Here is a 15,285-nt window from a genome sequence, read left to right on the forward strand (position 1 = left end):
TGGCTGTTAGGGAGAATCATGCCAGGTTGTCACATGAAAGTGAAGTTTCCTGTCGCACTGTACAACACACCCCCAGTCTTAAATGACATTCCTAAGCTCAGGTAGGGCTCAGCACTCTTGATTGGGTTTCATTAACATTCATGATTTGGCCAACTTCCTTGATGTTCTTTTCAACTGAAAAACTGACCTGACAGAAGGTGTGACCCATCAGACAGTCAGCGAGATATACACCAGGACCAGCTCGAGTTTGCGTTCTAAAAGAGGGAGGCTGTGAGTAGAGAAAAACTCGGGGAATGAAGTTGTACCCGTGCCATTGAGGGCATGATGGAGATAGAATGGGATGGCCATGAGGATGCACAGGGTGGCTGCTCTGCATGGGATGACTGGAGAAGACTCAGGGAAAGGGGAACAAGACGGTTAGAGAGGAGGTGGCAGGGGAACAAGGTCCGTGACCTCAGAATGGAAGCAGAGGTGGCTGAGGAGCCCTCAGAGTCACCAACAGTGAGCAGAGGGAGGTCATCCAGGTGAGACGCACCAAGGGCAGGAGTTAATTTTTCATTCCAAGGGCAATGGGAAGCCATAGCAGATCTTAGACAAGGAAGGAACACAGCACATTCATGCTTTGGAATAAAGCAGCAAGAACACAGGAGTCCCAGTGGGACTGACCCCGTCTTATGCCAAGACTTCAGCAGTGGGAGATGTGAAGCAAAATCAGGGCCTAAAGCTGAGAGATGAGACCGGTAGGGGACTGGATCTGAGAGACGGTGAGGAGCAGGCTCCGAGGTGGGGAGACCGACGATGTCTCGAATGGAGAAGGCAGCTTATTTAAGATGAAAAGGTCAAGATTTTGTGAGGGGACATCTTTAAATGCCCTTTAGATATCTAAGTGCAACCAGGAAGGGTCGATGGTTGCATGTGCAAGTCCTGAACTCAGGGCTCAGACGAAGGGTCCCAGCTAGAGATGAGGCCTGGAGAGTCATTGCATTTTAGGTGATATTTGAAGCCCTAGACCTGGAAGAAAGCATGAAGAAGGAAGTAATTCAAGGAGGGACGCCTGGGGTGTGTTAGAAGAGGCATCCTGTGATGCCAGAATTCACTGAGTCCCCAGTGAAAATTAATGCTTGTGTTGTTCTTATAAAAATAATGACTTGGATATCTGTGCCTGAGTGCTGCTTTTGTTAATATTCATGGCTAATAACTGGGACTCTCATTAAGATTTTTGCTCAAGAGTTTTCAGTTTGTTGACCGATAGACTGTTTTTTAAGAAATATGAATCCTTTCTAAATATTTGCATGTGATTGTGCTGTTCCTTACAAATACCTTTGAGAAACAAATCTTACCTTTCTGAGTATCTTGTTACAGTCCTTATTTCTTGCCAGTCTATATGTGGTGTTGTGTGGCCTCAAGGTGACTGGGTTCCTCATTATCTGGCTGTGAAACCACAGAGATGACTGCAGTCTGCGTCAAATCTATCACAATGTGTTGGCAGAAATACCTCATTTCAGGCCAGGACTGTTCATTGCTTCCAACTACAGAAAATTGTTTATAAAACACAGCAGACCTTTTGTATGAACTCAGTTTTGTAAATAGCCTGGTTTCTCCCATCACAGGTTCAAAGCCAAGGCTCATGTTGTGTTAGCAGCAATAAAGAATATTTTAAGAAAGTCCTAAGTCTTTCCTTACCTTTACACTTAGCTATATCTCTCACTCATTTTTAGAAAAAGCCCATGGCGATTTTTTTGATACATTCCCACGTTGAACAATCATCACTGCCAAAAGTTATTTCTTTTATTTAATCCCCTATGCAGAATTCCATTAGCTCTATGTTGAAAATGGATCATTTTACTTTCTACTATAAAGCATGGAGTCCCATTATTTTTTTTAAATGATGTTACCTTTTCTTAGTCTAAGTATAATTCCTAATTTGAACTTGAGGTTCAAACCAACTAACAAAAGTGTCTTTAGAGCTATTTTATTCCAACTTTTATTTCAGTCTCCACTATAAATGTATAAAAATGGATTTTGTAAAAACTTTCTTACTGATATTTGGCAGTGAATATTCCCTATGTCTCTTCTTAGTTATCTGGTGATTTCTTCTTTCTGGCCAAATTTTCCTGATTTCACTTATTTAGCCTGTGGTAGATTTCTTAAGAACTCAGTTATGCCGTGAAGATTGATACAGATTTTACAGTTATGTTTGTTTTAAGGCATAGTCTAATGTTTGTTTGATACCAAGGCCTATTTTCACTTGATTGTAAGTTGCTTACAAGAACTCTAATAAAGATAGTCTGTGGGCCATTATCTAAATCAGATTTGTAAATATCAGGAGGCAAATATTTAAAAATCAGACCACAGTCCTTATGCTTCAACATCTAGAGTTGAGAGATTATCCCAACATTATAAATATAAAATGGGTTTTAAATCTGATTCACATTTATGGTTAAACTCTTTTGCTCGCATTGCTAATCATTTGTTTTCTGTCATTTTTCAAGCAAAAACAAGAAATATTTTATTTATCATTATTAATGCAACATTCTTCTTGAGATATGTTTTAGTAACTAATCAACTTTTTCATATAGGATGTACCAATGGGTCAGCATAATTTTCAGAATCGCACCTTAAGGTAAGGTATATTTTTTACTTTCTAATTTTTGAAGCTTATTGCATTTATTTGTTTCTGAAAGTAATTATCATCAATTATAGTCATTTCAAAGCCTTCTTCTAAAAGAGCAGCTACTTCCGAAAAGCCCCATTAAATTGCTTCTAGCTTCTAAAAATAAAATTATTAGTGTTTGCTATTATAATTAAGGGGAGAGAAAGGAAAACAGCACCTGGTAATCACTTTAGTATTTTGAGCTGTTTTCTTGAAATAACTCTTCTTAATATTAGTCTGTAGTAAAAACTGAATTACTGTAAAATGAATGTATTGCTTAAAATTAACTTTTGTGTTTCATACTAAAGATAAAGACAATACAGTTCCAGCCTTTTATAGTGAAACGAGGAGCTGCCCATCCTGCTTAACAAAGGAAAACGTTTCCACCACCTTTCACCTGTCACTCTTCGGGATAAATCCTTTGTACTCCATGCCCCTCCACCTTTGGTGCTGACTTTTATTTAATATTGGTTTGGAAGTCACCCAAACCAGCCGTAGGCAATTGGGATGATTAATATAAGCTATAAGCCCCAAAGGTAAAGCAGCCTTTCTTTCCTCACAAAGAGGTCATTTTTATTGGTGCTATCAATAGGTTTATAGAAATAAAGGAAAAAATAACAAGATCAACGTATTTTCTTGTAGAAAATGCATCACATCCAAGTAAAAGTTAAATGTACTTAGATCTTCACCTGCCAAGTGATGTCAGAAGTACATATTTTTAAATACTTCTTCTTTATGACTTCATTTATTATAGTGGGATCCATTCTGTTTTGTGCAAAATTTGAAATTTTAGCTTTGAAATGTAATACTTATGTTAGAACAATCTGACTCTTGGACCTTCAGAGCATTATTTTGTGGTGGTATATACCATATTTAAGGGCTCTTAAGCTAATTTTAAGAATACTGCGGACCCCAGAAGATACCTTGAGAAGGCACGCCTCAAAGGCCAGTGAGATGGTAGCACATGCATGAGCTGCTGTTCCTAGGAATTTGATGGGCCTCCTTTTGCTTCATCTCTTCCACTGCTGTCTGTCCCTCTCCATGCAATAGTGCTTCAAGTCTCCTTACTGAAATGCCTCAAGGGTCCCCAACATTTTGTGGGGCAGTATCTTCTGAGATGAGCACAGCCTAGAATATGATGGCAAAAAGCTCTTATTTTTATCTCCACTAAACAATAGAAAAATCACATTTCATCCCTGCAACACCACTGTGCAGAAGAGGTTGTTGCATGGTCCTTTTGAAGGGCAGAAACAGAGGCACAGTGGCTCAGAAGGGTGCCCAGAGTCATGTGGTTGGTAAAGATGATACCTGAAGGTGTGCCAGGCTCTGTGATTCTAGAGCCAGCTTTCCTCACCATGTCTCTGTCCTGCTGGCTTCACAAACTGCATCTTCCGTATTTCTTCTGCTTTCCTCTGAGGTGGTTGGTCTTTGGTGGCCTCCAGGCCTGTGGAAAAGACACTGCTTTTGAGTCCAACCCACCTGGGCTTCCTCCCTTTCTGGCTTTGGACTCTCAGAAACCTGTCTGAGGCTCCAGCCCTTATAAGTCTAAGGCAGGGTCTTAAAAGAACAAATGGCAACAAATTAGCGAGATTAGAGACACAGAGCAGCAGGAAGGCCAACTACAGACCCAGGCAGGTGAAGGACCGGAAGTCAGTAGTGCAGGAAGTTAGAGGAACAAAGTGCTGACTATCAGCCCCAAGGGAGCCTTATCATCTCCAGGGCAGAGGTCAAAAAGACAGGGGAGTGGAAATGGGCTGTGTCAGAATGGTGGTCCAGATAACTGGTGAACTGAAATAACGCATACTAACAGGCTGAGTACCGATGACTTCCTGTGCCACATTCACGATGTTGAGCTCTGTGTGGGCTTTATGTATGCTAATCGTAAAGAGTATGACAAAGGCAATGCCTCTGTTAGCCTGGGCAAAATATGGAAGATGTTTTTCCTGTGAGCTTCATCAAATGTAGGAAAAAAAAAAAAGCAAAAAACAGAAAACCTCAAGTCTAGTAGTGGTGGGACCAGTCCATTAAAAATGAGAGGTCTCAGCTGCTCATAACATCACACAGAGCTCCTCACTTGTACATGTGAATGTGTGAGCCATGCTAGATGACTGCTAAGATTCTTCACTCTTTCCACAAAGAATGAGGGGCTTCGGGGTGTAGCTCAGCGGTAGAGTGCACGCCTAGCATACAAGGTTCAATCCTTGACACCAAAAGCAGAGGATAAACATTAGTTTGTCTCCTTCAAATAGATTGGAATTTGCTGTGCAAAAACATCTCAATACAGTTAGCCCAGTATAAGCAGACAACTTCATAACATCCTGGTTTTTGAACCAAGACCACCTTCAGCTTGTTTGAAAAGAGCAGAAGCACAGATTTACTAATATAGTATGCTGCAATAGGAAAATCCATTATCGTTACTGATAATTCTGTGATATTTAATTGCAGAAAAATGATATATATGTAACCGTGCATATTTAATGCTCTTCTCATCTCTACCTAGAGGCAATTCTGATCTCAAAAGCATTATTTTTGTTCCAGATTACAAGGTAAATTCACAAAACAGGAGGCCCAGCCTTCTTAAGTCCAGCTGGCAGGGCCAGGCTGGGCTTGTTAATCTTTGCGAGAGATACTAACTTTCAAAAATAGGCACTAATCCAGCTTCCTCCTTTACATTATCCTCCTATGAACTGTCAAGTTGTCTTTGAGGAGCTTCTCTTTTTTAGTGTAATCTGCTCAAAAAGCAACTTACATTTTGGCTGAAGATTATTTGATGTCAAGACCAAGTGAGTTAGTCTACAAATGTGTCTGTGAACAGTGCTTTTGAAAACTAAGGAACACTTAAATGCATACAATTAAGCTTTGATGTGCTGAGAGTAAGAGTGCAGTTTTCCAAATTCTTGAAACCTGACCAAGGAAAACATGTAAAAGAAATGACTTTTCAACCGAACCAGAATTCTTGGAGGGGAATTTCTGGAGCTTCTATGTTCTGTCAAAAAATGAAGTTTATGAAGGCAGTGTGTTTAGGACAATTAATACATCTCTTGGGACAGGAAGTTCTTGTATCTTAGAAAGGAAATAGCTTTCAGTGTTGATTTTTTAAAGCCTGGTGAATTTCACCTTCGATAAAAGACAAACCAACTTCTGCAGTGAACCACATATGCTGGCGAGTGGATTCCATCTGAAGAGTGGGCTTGTGTTAATAGAGATAACCCGCTCATACATTATGGTCTCTTCTTTTGCGTTATTTTAGTAACAAAATTAAAGAGAAATGTTGCATCATAGAAAACTGGGTCTAATACTGATTTCTGTACTACTATTTTAATGTGTCATATTTCTTTTTTGTTGTTGTTGTTTTTTGTTGTTTTTTATTTGAGACAGGGTCTCACTATGTAGTTGAGACTGAACTGGTGCTCACTGTGTAGCCCAGGCTGGTCTCGAACTCACAGGGATCCTCCTGCCTCAGCCTCCGAGTGCTGGGATTTCAGGGGTGGGATTACAGGCTAGGATTACACCACACCCGGCTAACCTGTCATATTTCTTTTTCCGTCTAGAACCAAGTCACAAAAGAAAAGATTTGAAGAAGAATTAAATGAAAGGATGATTCAAGCAATCGATGGAATCAATGCACAAAAGTGAGTAATTTTTCATCTTAAATTATCTTAGTTCAAGCCCTGTTCCTTGAAAATGTCATATTTTACAAAAACATTTCACAGCAGACTCTGCAGCGGTGATCATGACAAAGCCAACTTTTCTGAGACACTTCATTGATTTCACTTCAGTGGTCCTTTACAGGAGCTCCTGCTAATAATATTTATTTCATCATTTTTAAAAATTGCTTTGTCTCCACCTAGAAATTATTCTCCGAGTCAGTTACTAATAAACAAAATTAGAAGCAATCATGGAGAGAAAATTACAGCCGCCTGTGTTACTAATAGGGATTCTACGTGGGAAAAGCTGAGATTGCTGTACGTGATACTAACCATTGGCAATGCATTGATTTTCTTGCAAAATCAGAGGACGTGGAGATACCCACTGTTCCAAATCCTTGAAAAGGATTGGAATGTGATTTTGCTGGGACTGAAAGATGGAAAATCGACCCTTGGGGAGGCAGAACATCATTCCTCCCATGAAATCAAGAATCGCTGGTGTAGTTAGAAATGACTAAGAGTTGGAGGGAAGAAGCGGTCTAGAAGAGGCAGTGACTTCTGCTTGCTGGTCAGAGTGGTTTCCCCCAGAGGCCTTTGCAGTCACCGCAGTCCCTGCACCCCAGAGGAATTTCATGGAGAGCAGAGACAGATACCTGACGCATAGTAGACACTGGGTAGGTGCTTGGAGAAGTACCTTATGGTGAAGGTCAGCCCTCACAGAAATGTTGCCATCCTGATAAAAATTTAAATCCATTCTTGAAAAGCAGAAATGTTTCTCACTTAGAACTCGCTGACTCCGAAGTAAAGTCATGCGGCTTCAGCTAATAGAGGGTTTTGCAAATGGCATGATTTAATAGATTGTTCTATGTACCATGTCTTGAGACTATTTATAGGGCTTGTGAAACATTCACGTGAACATCTGTGGGGTGTGTGTGTGTGTGTGTGTGTGCGTGTAAATGCATCCATGCAGAAAAGCATCTTGGCCAAGCAGGAGCTGCAGCTCAGGTATCTATCAGGCTGAATTATCACCTGCCTTGATCTCCTTCCTTCCTTCCAAACAGACAAAGCCTCTATCTGTCTGAGTGTCCAGGGCACCAGCAGTGCCTGGACAAATGCACAGCTTTATCTGGCACCAGGAGCGGTGTGAACACAGCCTCACCTCTGCCATAGTTGAACCTGCAGCCCACCAAGTAACCAGGAAGCAAGCTCTTACCTGTAAGCGACCGCCAGCGGAACCTCAGAAGCCTCTTGTTCCATGTGGGCTGGTAGAGGACGTATTCATTCAAATAGCAGCTGTCACCCCCAGACCAACATACAGCAACAACAGAAAAAGGAAACTGTGTTCCTTGACAATGAATCACTGCCAATAATATTTGAAAGCCAGTCTCTAAAGGCAGCCTCAGTGTATGCTCAGGAGGGACTCCTACCTTCTTAAACCACCTCTGCATCACCTCTCAGGATGTTCCTGCTGGAGGAATTAATAGAAAGTACAATCATTAGCTTTGCTTTTGTTTTGCCAAGTTTGCTTTTGAAGTGTGTGTTTGCTTTGTGTGCTTTAGTGTTCAAACACGTGTTTAGCCAACACCTTCATAGTTCCATGCAGCTTTGTTCTAAAGAAAGATTCCGTGTTGGTGTAAAAGCTTCTCTTGTAATTCTCCCAACCCGGTTCAGAATTCAAACAGAGAAAAACCCAGTGCTATACTCAAAAAGCAAGGAGAGTTTTTAGATGGAAGCTCTTATGCATATATTTTTAATTAGTGTCTATTATATTTCATTATCCCCTACTCATTAGCTCCTCTTATTTTGACACACGGTTCCTCTCCTCTTTTAATCCCTCCCAAGGATATGACCATGGCTCTAGGCTTCTGGGGCCATCAGTTGGCTTCTGCCATTGACACAGAACACTGATTTCTATGCAGATTATCATTTGTTCATTCCCTCCCTATTTTAGTGAAAACTGGTAAAAACATGAGTCGTGTCAGCGTTTGCTGAGCATCAGACACTCAAATCCAGAAGCTTTTCCTTTCTGGGAGTGTGTCCAGGGTGGCAGGGGCAGAATCTCTCTGCAGGATGTTCTTAGAAGAACCCTACTCCTATCAAGTCCGGCCCAGCTCCCAATACCCACTGTCCGCTCTGCCTGCCTATGCCCCTCGTGGCCCAGCCCTGCACACAGCCACGCTGCAGGAATCTGGAGAGAGACCCACTCTGAGTCCACAGTCTTCTGTGTTGTGTTCTCCATGCCTAAGAACTCTCATTCTTCTATTCCAGAACAATTCCCAGGGAGGTGGTGGGTATACAACTGTCCTTCCTCTCCCATCTGGCTCTTGTGTAACATTTCCTTTATTTGGCTTCCGTCTAGCAACAAATAATTATAATAATAGTGTAAAGTAAATTAATGAGGGGTCACTTACAATACAGCCCAGGGATAAGGATGAAAGTTTTCATGCTGTAGAGAATATAGGCCAGGGATGATGAAGAAAACACATACATTTCTTCCCCTCTTCCCCTCTTCCCTGACCCCTGCTTTTGTCCTCTCTCATCTTTCTCTGTAGTTCCAGTTGCCAAAAGTAATATCTGACCTTATTCGCCCGCGCAGATCTTTCCTATTCATTTAAGCAAGCCACATAATTAAATCTCTGTAGTCTTTACCAATCAGTAGTGAGAACTCAGGTCACTTCAGAGAATTCACAAAGGCAACTAAATCAGTGGGTATTCAGAACACATGATGGTCCCGCATTCTAAGGTCCAGGTGAGAATCCCGCCCAGCACTTTTTGCTTCCCAGGAGAAGCCACAGAACAGGCCTCGCCATGTGAAAAAAGGGGTGCCTGTGCACTGGTGGTAATCCAGTCATTTCCCCAGCCCCCTGACTCATGAAGCGTTGTGTTAGGCTCTGGAGACACTGGGTAGGCAAGTCCTGGCCTGAGACCTTCCTGTCTATCTGCAAGACACAGGTAACCAAAGACTAGACTAGCAGGATGGTGGCCTGCAATAACAAAGGAGCTGGTTTTATTACCACGATGCAAAATTCACTCATTCCACTTCCAAGTTTATGTTATCCTGGAGCATTCTTAAATTAGATTTTTCTCTCTCAATAAAGAAAAGCACTATTTTAAATACGTTACCTGCAAACACTTTTCATAATTCAGTAAATACACAGGCATGAGTCCTGATAAAAATTAATTTTAATTTTGTTATGGACTATTTATTTAATATTAATCACTCTTTGATTCTTCCAGCTCACCTCATAAAAGATAATAATGCCATAGTTCTGCAGCTGGTATAATAACAAGAAATACCAAAAATTTTATTTCCCTGCTATTTAAAGCTTATAGCCTTGAATCAAACATTTTTATTGATCTCACTTTTAACGGCAGCTATTCTAGAATACATTACTCATTCCCCTGCCTCAGCTAAAATGCATCATGCATTTGCTGGGTCTCCCAGTGATCAGGCCGACTGGAAGCCTGTCTGGCAGCGAGCATGTTAGAGCTGCCTGTCGGGGTTCCCCGCAGCCCTAGAGTCCCCAGTGCGGTGCTGGTCTCCCTGGTGAACGTAATTCACACTGACACCCTCGATCTGCAATCGGGAAGCGGCGGTACCTACAGACGGCAGATCTGGTGGAAACATTTCACTTGCTCTTTTTCCATGGCTCCTCCCAGACCATAAATCCTTCGTCTCCCTAAAACATTTACATATGTTTTAGGGCATCAGACTCCACAGAAATACGGACGCGACCTGCACAGCTTCCGTGGCCGTATGCCAGGTGGCTTCTTCAGCATGGGATTACGCGCGGCACTGCGGTGCAAAGTCCTCCTTGCACTCTTTCTCTGTTTACAACTGAGTTCCCAAAACAGACTTCTACAAGTTGGCCAGTGTGGACACTGCGTGCTTCCATAGAATTTTCTTCTATTCTTCAACATCACAGAAATCCATATGTACTAATGCATAGGATGTTTATGTTTTCATCGACAAACCTTCCAAACCAGCGGCTCACTATATTAGCAATTTTAGCAAGTTTTGGAAAACTGCATTCAACCATGACTTTCACTTTCTCGAGATGAAAGGATTTCCAGCAAGTGTGGACGAAGCTTTGTCACAGTTGCCATGCTGTGTGAAGAGTTGCTTCTCTAAGCGAAGAATGAGGTGTTTCTTTAAAAACCACATCCTCCAGGAGGTGGAGTTACCATGGGACTCCATCAAGCCTCAGGGAATCAACTCACTGAATCCCTGTGCTGAGTTTCTCTGAGTGATTCTATTTGGATAACTTGAGCTTCAGTGTGATGTGACAGTTGGTCTGTAATGTAGACCTTCCCAAAAAGAGCAGTTTGTGATCACAAATGTTGTATTTGTAGATCGTGTTAACAATCTCTGGATTCCATAACCAGTAAGTTGGCCTTATGTTTTTAAAAATGTTCAGTTTGGGATGATTCACACTCAGGAAAGAAAAATCCGAGTCATGTTATAAAAAGTACTTCCAGATGTTTGCTTGGAGCTTTGGAATTTTGATGTCTGTCTTTTTTATTTCCAGGCAGTGGCTCAAGTCTGAAGACATTCAGAGAATCTCACTGCTTTTCTACAACAAAATTCTAGAAAAGGAAGTAAGCTGTTTTTTCTCTTTCCTCCAAATCTGTATTTCTTCTGAAATATAATTTTGAACTCTGTCATGAAATCGGGCTCCTGTTTTTTACCTGTAGCATTTAAACCACCTGAAAGTTTGTACACATACATTGCTTTCGTATGTTTCTTTCTAACAAGCTCGCATGTCGGCCCCTCCTCAATCTCAGCTCTTGGCCATAAACAAAGTCAGTATCATGTCCGAAATACGGGGTAAAATGAAAAGGGTAGGAGCTAATGCATGGCTTTCTCAATGTGACAGTTTCTCAGAAAAGACTTTAAATCCTTCCACAGTATCTTTATACAAATTGCTGGAATAGCTTGACAAAAATAGGAGTTTTACATTTAACACCTGTTCAGAAAAATTAGAAAATGCGAACTTTCAAGGTTTGCTACATCTACATAATTTCACATTAAGTTTCCCAGAGTAAGAGCTGTTTTAGCCAGGGATTTAGCTCAGTGGTTCCACTGCCTGCCTCACAAGCACAAGGTCCTGAGTTCAATCCCCAGTGACAATCAATCAGTCAAACTAAGAACTATTTCAGGCATAAGTAAGAAGCAGAACTTTGGTTTTTATATGTCAGTTTTAATCTAGATTTTTAAAAATGAACTAAGTAATTATTAAAGAAAGGACATCTGTTCTTCTAGGCCAACTTTACTTCCTTTACCTTTTTTTCTGTTGATCTAGAGAAGGAGCAAGATTTAGAGGTAATTTCCATTATCCAACCATTTAATTACAGGTTTGGTTTGAACAAAAACAATTATATTAATGGCAACATTCGCATCATTGCTAGTAAAATTCTACTGAGAAAATTGAGTTCATTATTTTATGGATGTTGAATAAAAATAATCAAACATCAAAAATATCTCCAAACTCCAACAGGGTCAGAGTTTACAGGTACACCCAAACTTTCCCTTGTGCTGGTGATCAAGAAGCTTGTCCACCTCCAAGTAACAGACTCGACTACAGATGCTTTACAGACTCGATGCTTGATAAGATGTGTTACTACTGACCGCCTCACTCTTGAGGAAGAACATATATGAATGGCTCCTTACTGTCTGTGACTTTATTCCTTTATGAGAGAAGTCTGTTTCCTTTATGAACACCAAAATAAAATTCCACCTCATATCTCTGCACAAAGCCCCAGAGAAGTTCAAAGATAAGGATATAATTCAATGCATAGGATGTAATCATATTTCAGCAATTATGCTTATAAAGCTTTTTCATCAGTATGTAAATTATCCTGGTTATTAAATCACAGCACTCTCGAGACAGAAAGAAACAAAAAAGGTAATCATCATTTAAAAATAGCTTTTCTTACATTCCCCATGTGTTCGTATTTACAGATGCCTCCTTTAAGGCCAATTTCAGAGTGCATTAAGGCTTAATCCAGCTCTTGTCCCACCTATCTGCAGCCTGCATTCCAGGCCCTTAGGAAGGGTAGAGACAGGAAGATGTATGGGAAGAGACATCCCTAATCCAACTGGAGGCCCATCCTTCAGCAACAGAAACCAAGAAATGCATGTTTGTCATAGTTTAGGAAACAATCTGTGCACATGCAGTTAACCCAGCTGACAGGATCTTCATGAGGTTTCAGTGGCCTTGGCATAGAATTCATCATGGTGGCCCCATGGGCTGTAAACCCCCCCCCAGGGTCCCTCAGTCATTCTTATCTGCAGTTCTGCTGTCCCCCAGCAGGACAGTGAGGACTCCTGCCACCCCGAGGGGCTGTGTGAGGATCAAATGAGTTTCCACAGAGAGCACTTGGAGTGGCTGGCACATGGTACAGGGTACAGGGTCCCTGTAGTGGAAATGAGCAGCATTACTGTTAAGTGTGGCTCCGTCTGAAGTGTTTGCTGCATAGCCACGCAGGGGTGCCCCTGGGTAGGCAGCCGGCATAAGCCTGTAGGAGAGAGTACGGAGACCTCTCTGGGCCCCTGTGATTGTGCTAGCCAAGAGGAAGGTAAGAAAGGACAGCCTAGGCCAGCCCCAGAAGAAAGCCCACCTACCTTTCCTTTCCTACATCTTCCTTTGCCACCCAAAGAAGCATTAAGATAAGTAATAAAGCATAACACTAAAATAAACGCATCTGGCTTACATTTCCTCCATCTTGTTCGACATTGAGAGGGTGTTATGCGAAAGGTCATCTGCTTTCCCCAAATACTTGCTCGTGAGGCTCACGGGATCCAAGGAACTGGCACAGTGCATCGTCCCCTGGTTCACCCACTCCACGTCCTGGTCAGACGCCGGCCTCTCGCCCTGCTGAACGATTCAGTTACCCGGCGTTCAGACCGGAAGTCGCTCTGGCTTCCTTTGGAAAGGAGGAAGCTCCGACTGCCTGAGATGCCGCCGTCTGCCCTTCCCCAGTGTGATTCCCGCCTAGGTCCCGCCGCTGGGGGGCTGGATGCTTGGGTGCAGCTCCTGCCTTCCAGAACCTTCCCTCCACTTTCCCTTTTCTCCTTTCAGTACCGAGCCACGGCCCTGCCGGCCTTCAAGTATTACGTGACTTGTGCCTGCCTCATCTTCTTCTGCATCTTCATCGTGCAGGTTCTCGTGTTGCCGAAGTAAGTGCGTGAGGTCCCCTGGGACTGTCACCCCGACACCTCCACTGCCGCGTCACCCCGGAGGAGGCGCCCCTGTGGCCTCCTTAGTTATAATAATACCGTGGACGTGTTAGTTCGCTTCACAGGGACTTGAACATTCTTATGAGTCCACATTCGCGGGCCATAATGAAGACGTTCACTGAGTGTAGTCGGTCCGTGTACATAACACGTTTCACCTCTTCTGTGCCCTCTGCTCCCCTCTCCCGACGCTCCATCCCCTTCCCATTCTCACAAAACCTCCCTCCTATTTCCGGTTGTCTACCTTTTATTTTGCTCTTTCTTTGTAATTTGGGCTTCTCGCGTAAGAGAAACCATGCCATATATAAGCTTTTGTGTCAGATTTATGTCACTCTTCATCATGGGTTCAGGGTGCATCCATTTTCCTACAAATGGTACCAGTCTGTCCTTCTGTATTTCCACTGTGGCCCAATGCCACATTTTCTGTATCCATGCAGGATAAATTTGACCCTGTTACGTTGATCTTGGTTTCACTTTGATATGCACTCTTAAGAAATGTGGCCCAGTAAACTTTACCCATGAAGAACACAACGGCCAGCTATTATTTTAATAAGCGGATAGCACGGGCATATCCGGAGAGGGCAGGATCTGCATGCTTTGCCAAATTACCCATTTATTTTCACCTTCTGTGAGCTACGCTTCCCTCCCTTTGGGAGTGGTTGTTGTTGTTATTGTTGTTTGTTCTGGTTTTTGGTTTGGACTGGAGATCTGAACCCAGAGTCTTTGCACCTGCCATTTTTTTTTTTTTATTTTGTGGCAGGATTTTGCTAAGTTACCCAGGCTAGACTGGAACTTGAAGTCCTCCTGCCTCAGACTTCCAGAGTGCTAGGATTACAGACATGTAGCATCACACCCAGCTTCCTCCCTCTATTTTAAATCCACCCTCTGTGGACATCTTTGACTTAGGTCCAGTTTCCTGCTCCTAGAAAACATGAATCCAGAGGGGAGAGCCTGAGCAAGGCACATTTCATCACGTTTTAGAGTGGCTTCCTTCTGATTCCACCTCCTGCTGAAAATCCAGTTACTGTGGTTTCTAAATGATCTCTTCTCTTGCACTTTTTTAATGAGAGTAATACTAGCCAAGTGCCAATTCTCATTTTGCAATCTAAAGGGGGGAAAAAAAAGCTCTTGTCTTTCTTACAGCAATCAAAGATAGGAAGATTTCTGAAGCAGATCTTCTTTCCCCTCACCAGCACCTATTTTGGACATGTCAAAGCAGTCGTTTTCAGTGCTAAGCTTAACTTCTGTGGTACAGCTAGCACTTGGGGCACATGAACTACTTAAGTTAGGGCTTGTTGTGTCTCAACGAGCACTCTGTCTTCAGTCTCTGCTCCAAAGGATTTTATTTAGGCCAACACAATGGCATGTGCAGAGGTAGTGACAAAGCAGAGATTTCCCTTTGCTGTGGAACATGTACAGTTCCTTAGCTATCTGATCTATTTTTTGGAGAAGTTCCCAATAGATTTTCTCCTTCCCTCATCTATAAGCTTTGAAATACATGGGCTAGAGGAGACCTCCTAGACTTAACAAAATCTTTACTGAAGTTTCATAATGTCAACTAATTACGTTTCTCTTCAAGAAAATGTCAAGACATTAAGCCCCTTCTCCGTGCCAGGCCTGCACCACATGGTGCAGGAGAGATGTGGGTTTCCATATACACAGGCTTGAAGAGCAGAGGGTGTCAATGGGGTATTGGAGGGAGAAATATCCCCAGAGGAGTGGATCCTTACTACTCTAAACTACAGAAA

The 15,285-nt window shown here is 42.3% G+C and overlaps 1 protein-coding gene across 1 annotated transcript in view; it reads left to right on the forward strand.

Annotated features, from left to right (window-relative positions):
• The window catches only part of Adcy2 (adenylate cyclase 2), a 371,910-nt gene that overhangs the window by 269,839 nt on the left and 86,786 nt on the right, over window positions 1-15,285 (forward strand). Inside the window, exons 11-14 of the mRNA XM_033758687.1 lie at window positions 2,580-2,623; window positions 6,205-6,285; window positions 10,830-10,899; window positions 13,383-13,480. Coding sequence (XP_033614578.1) covers window positions 2,580-2,623; window positions 6,205-6,285; window positions 10,830-10,899; window positions 13,383-13,480 — 293 coding nt within the window. The remainder of the gene's footprint in view (window positions 1-2,579; window positions 2,624-6,204; window positions 6,286-10,829; window positions 10,900-13,382; window positions 13,481-15,285) is intronic.

Source organism: Fukomys damarensis, unplaced genomic scaffold (assembly GCF_012274545.1).
Source record: "Fukomys damarensis isolate Sample0158 unplaced genomic scaffold, DMR_v1.0_HiC HiC_scaffold_1, whole genome shotgun sequence".
NCBI classification, from domain to species: Eukaryota; Metazoa; Chordata; class Mammalia; order Rodentia; family Bathyergidae; genus Fukomys; species Fukomys damarensis.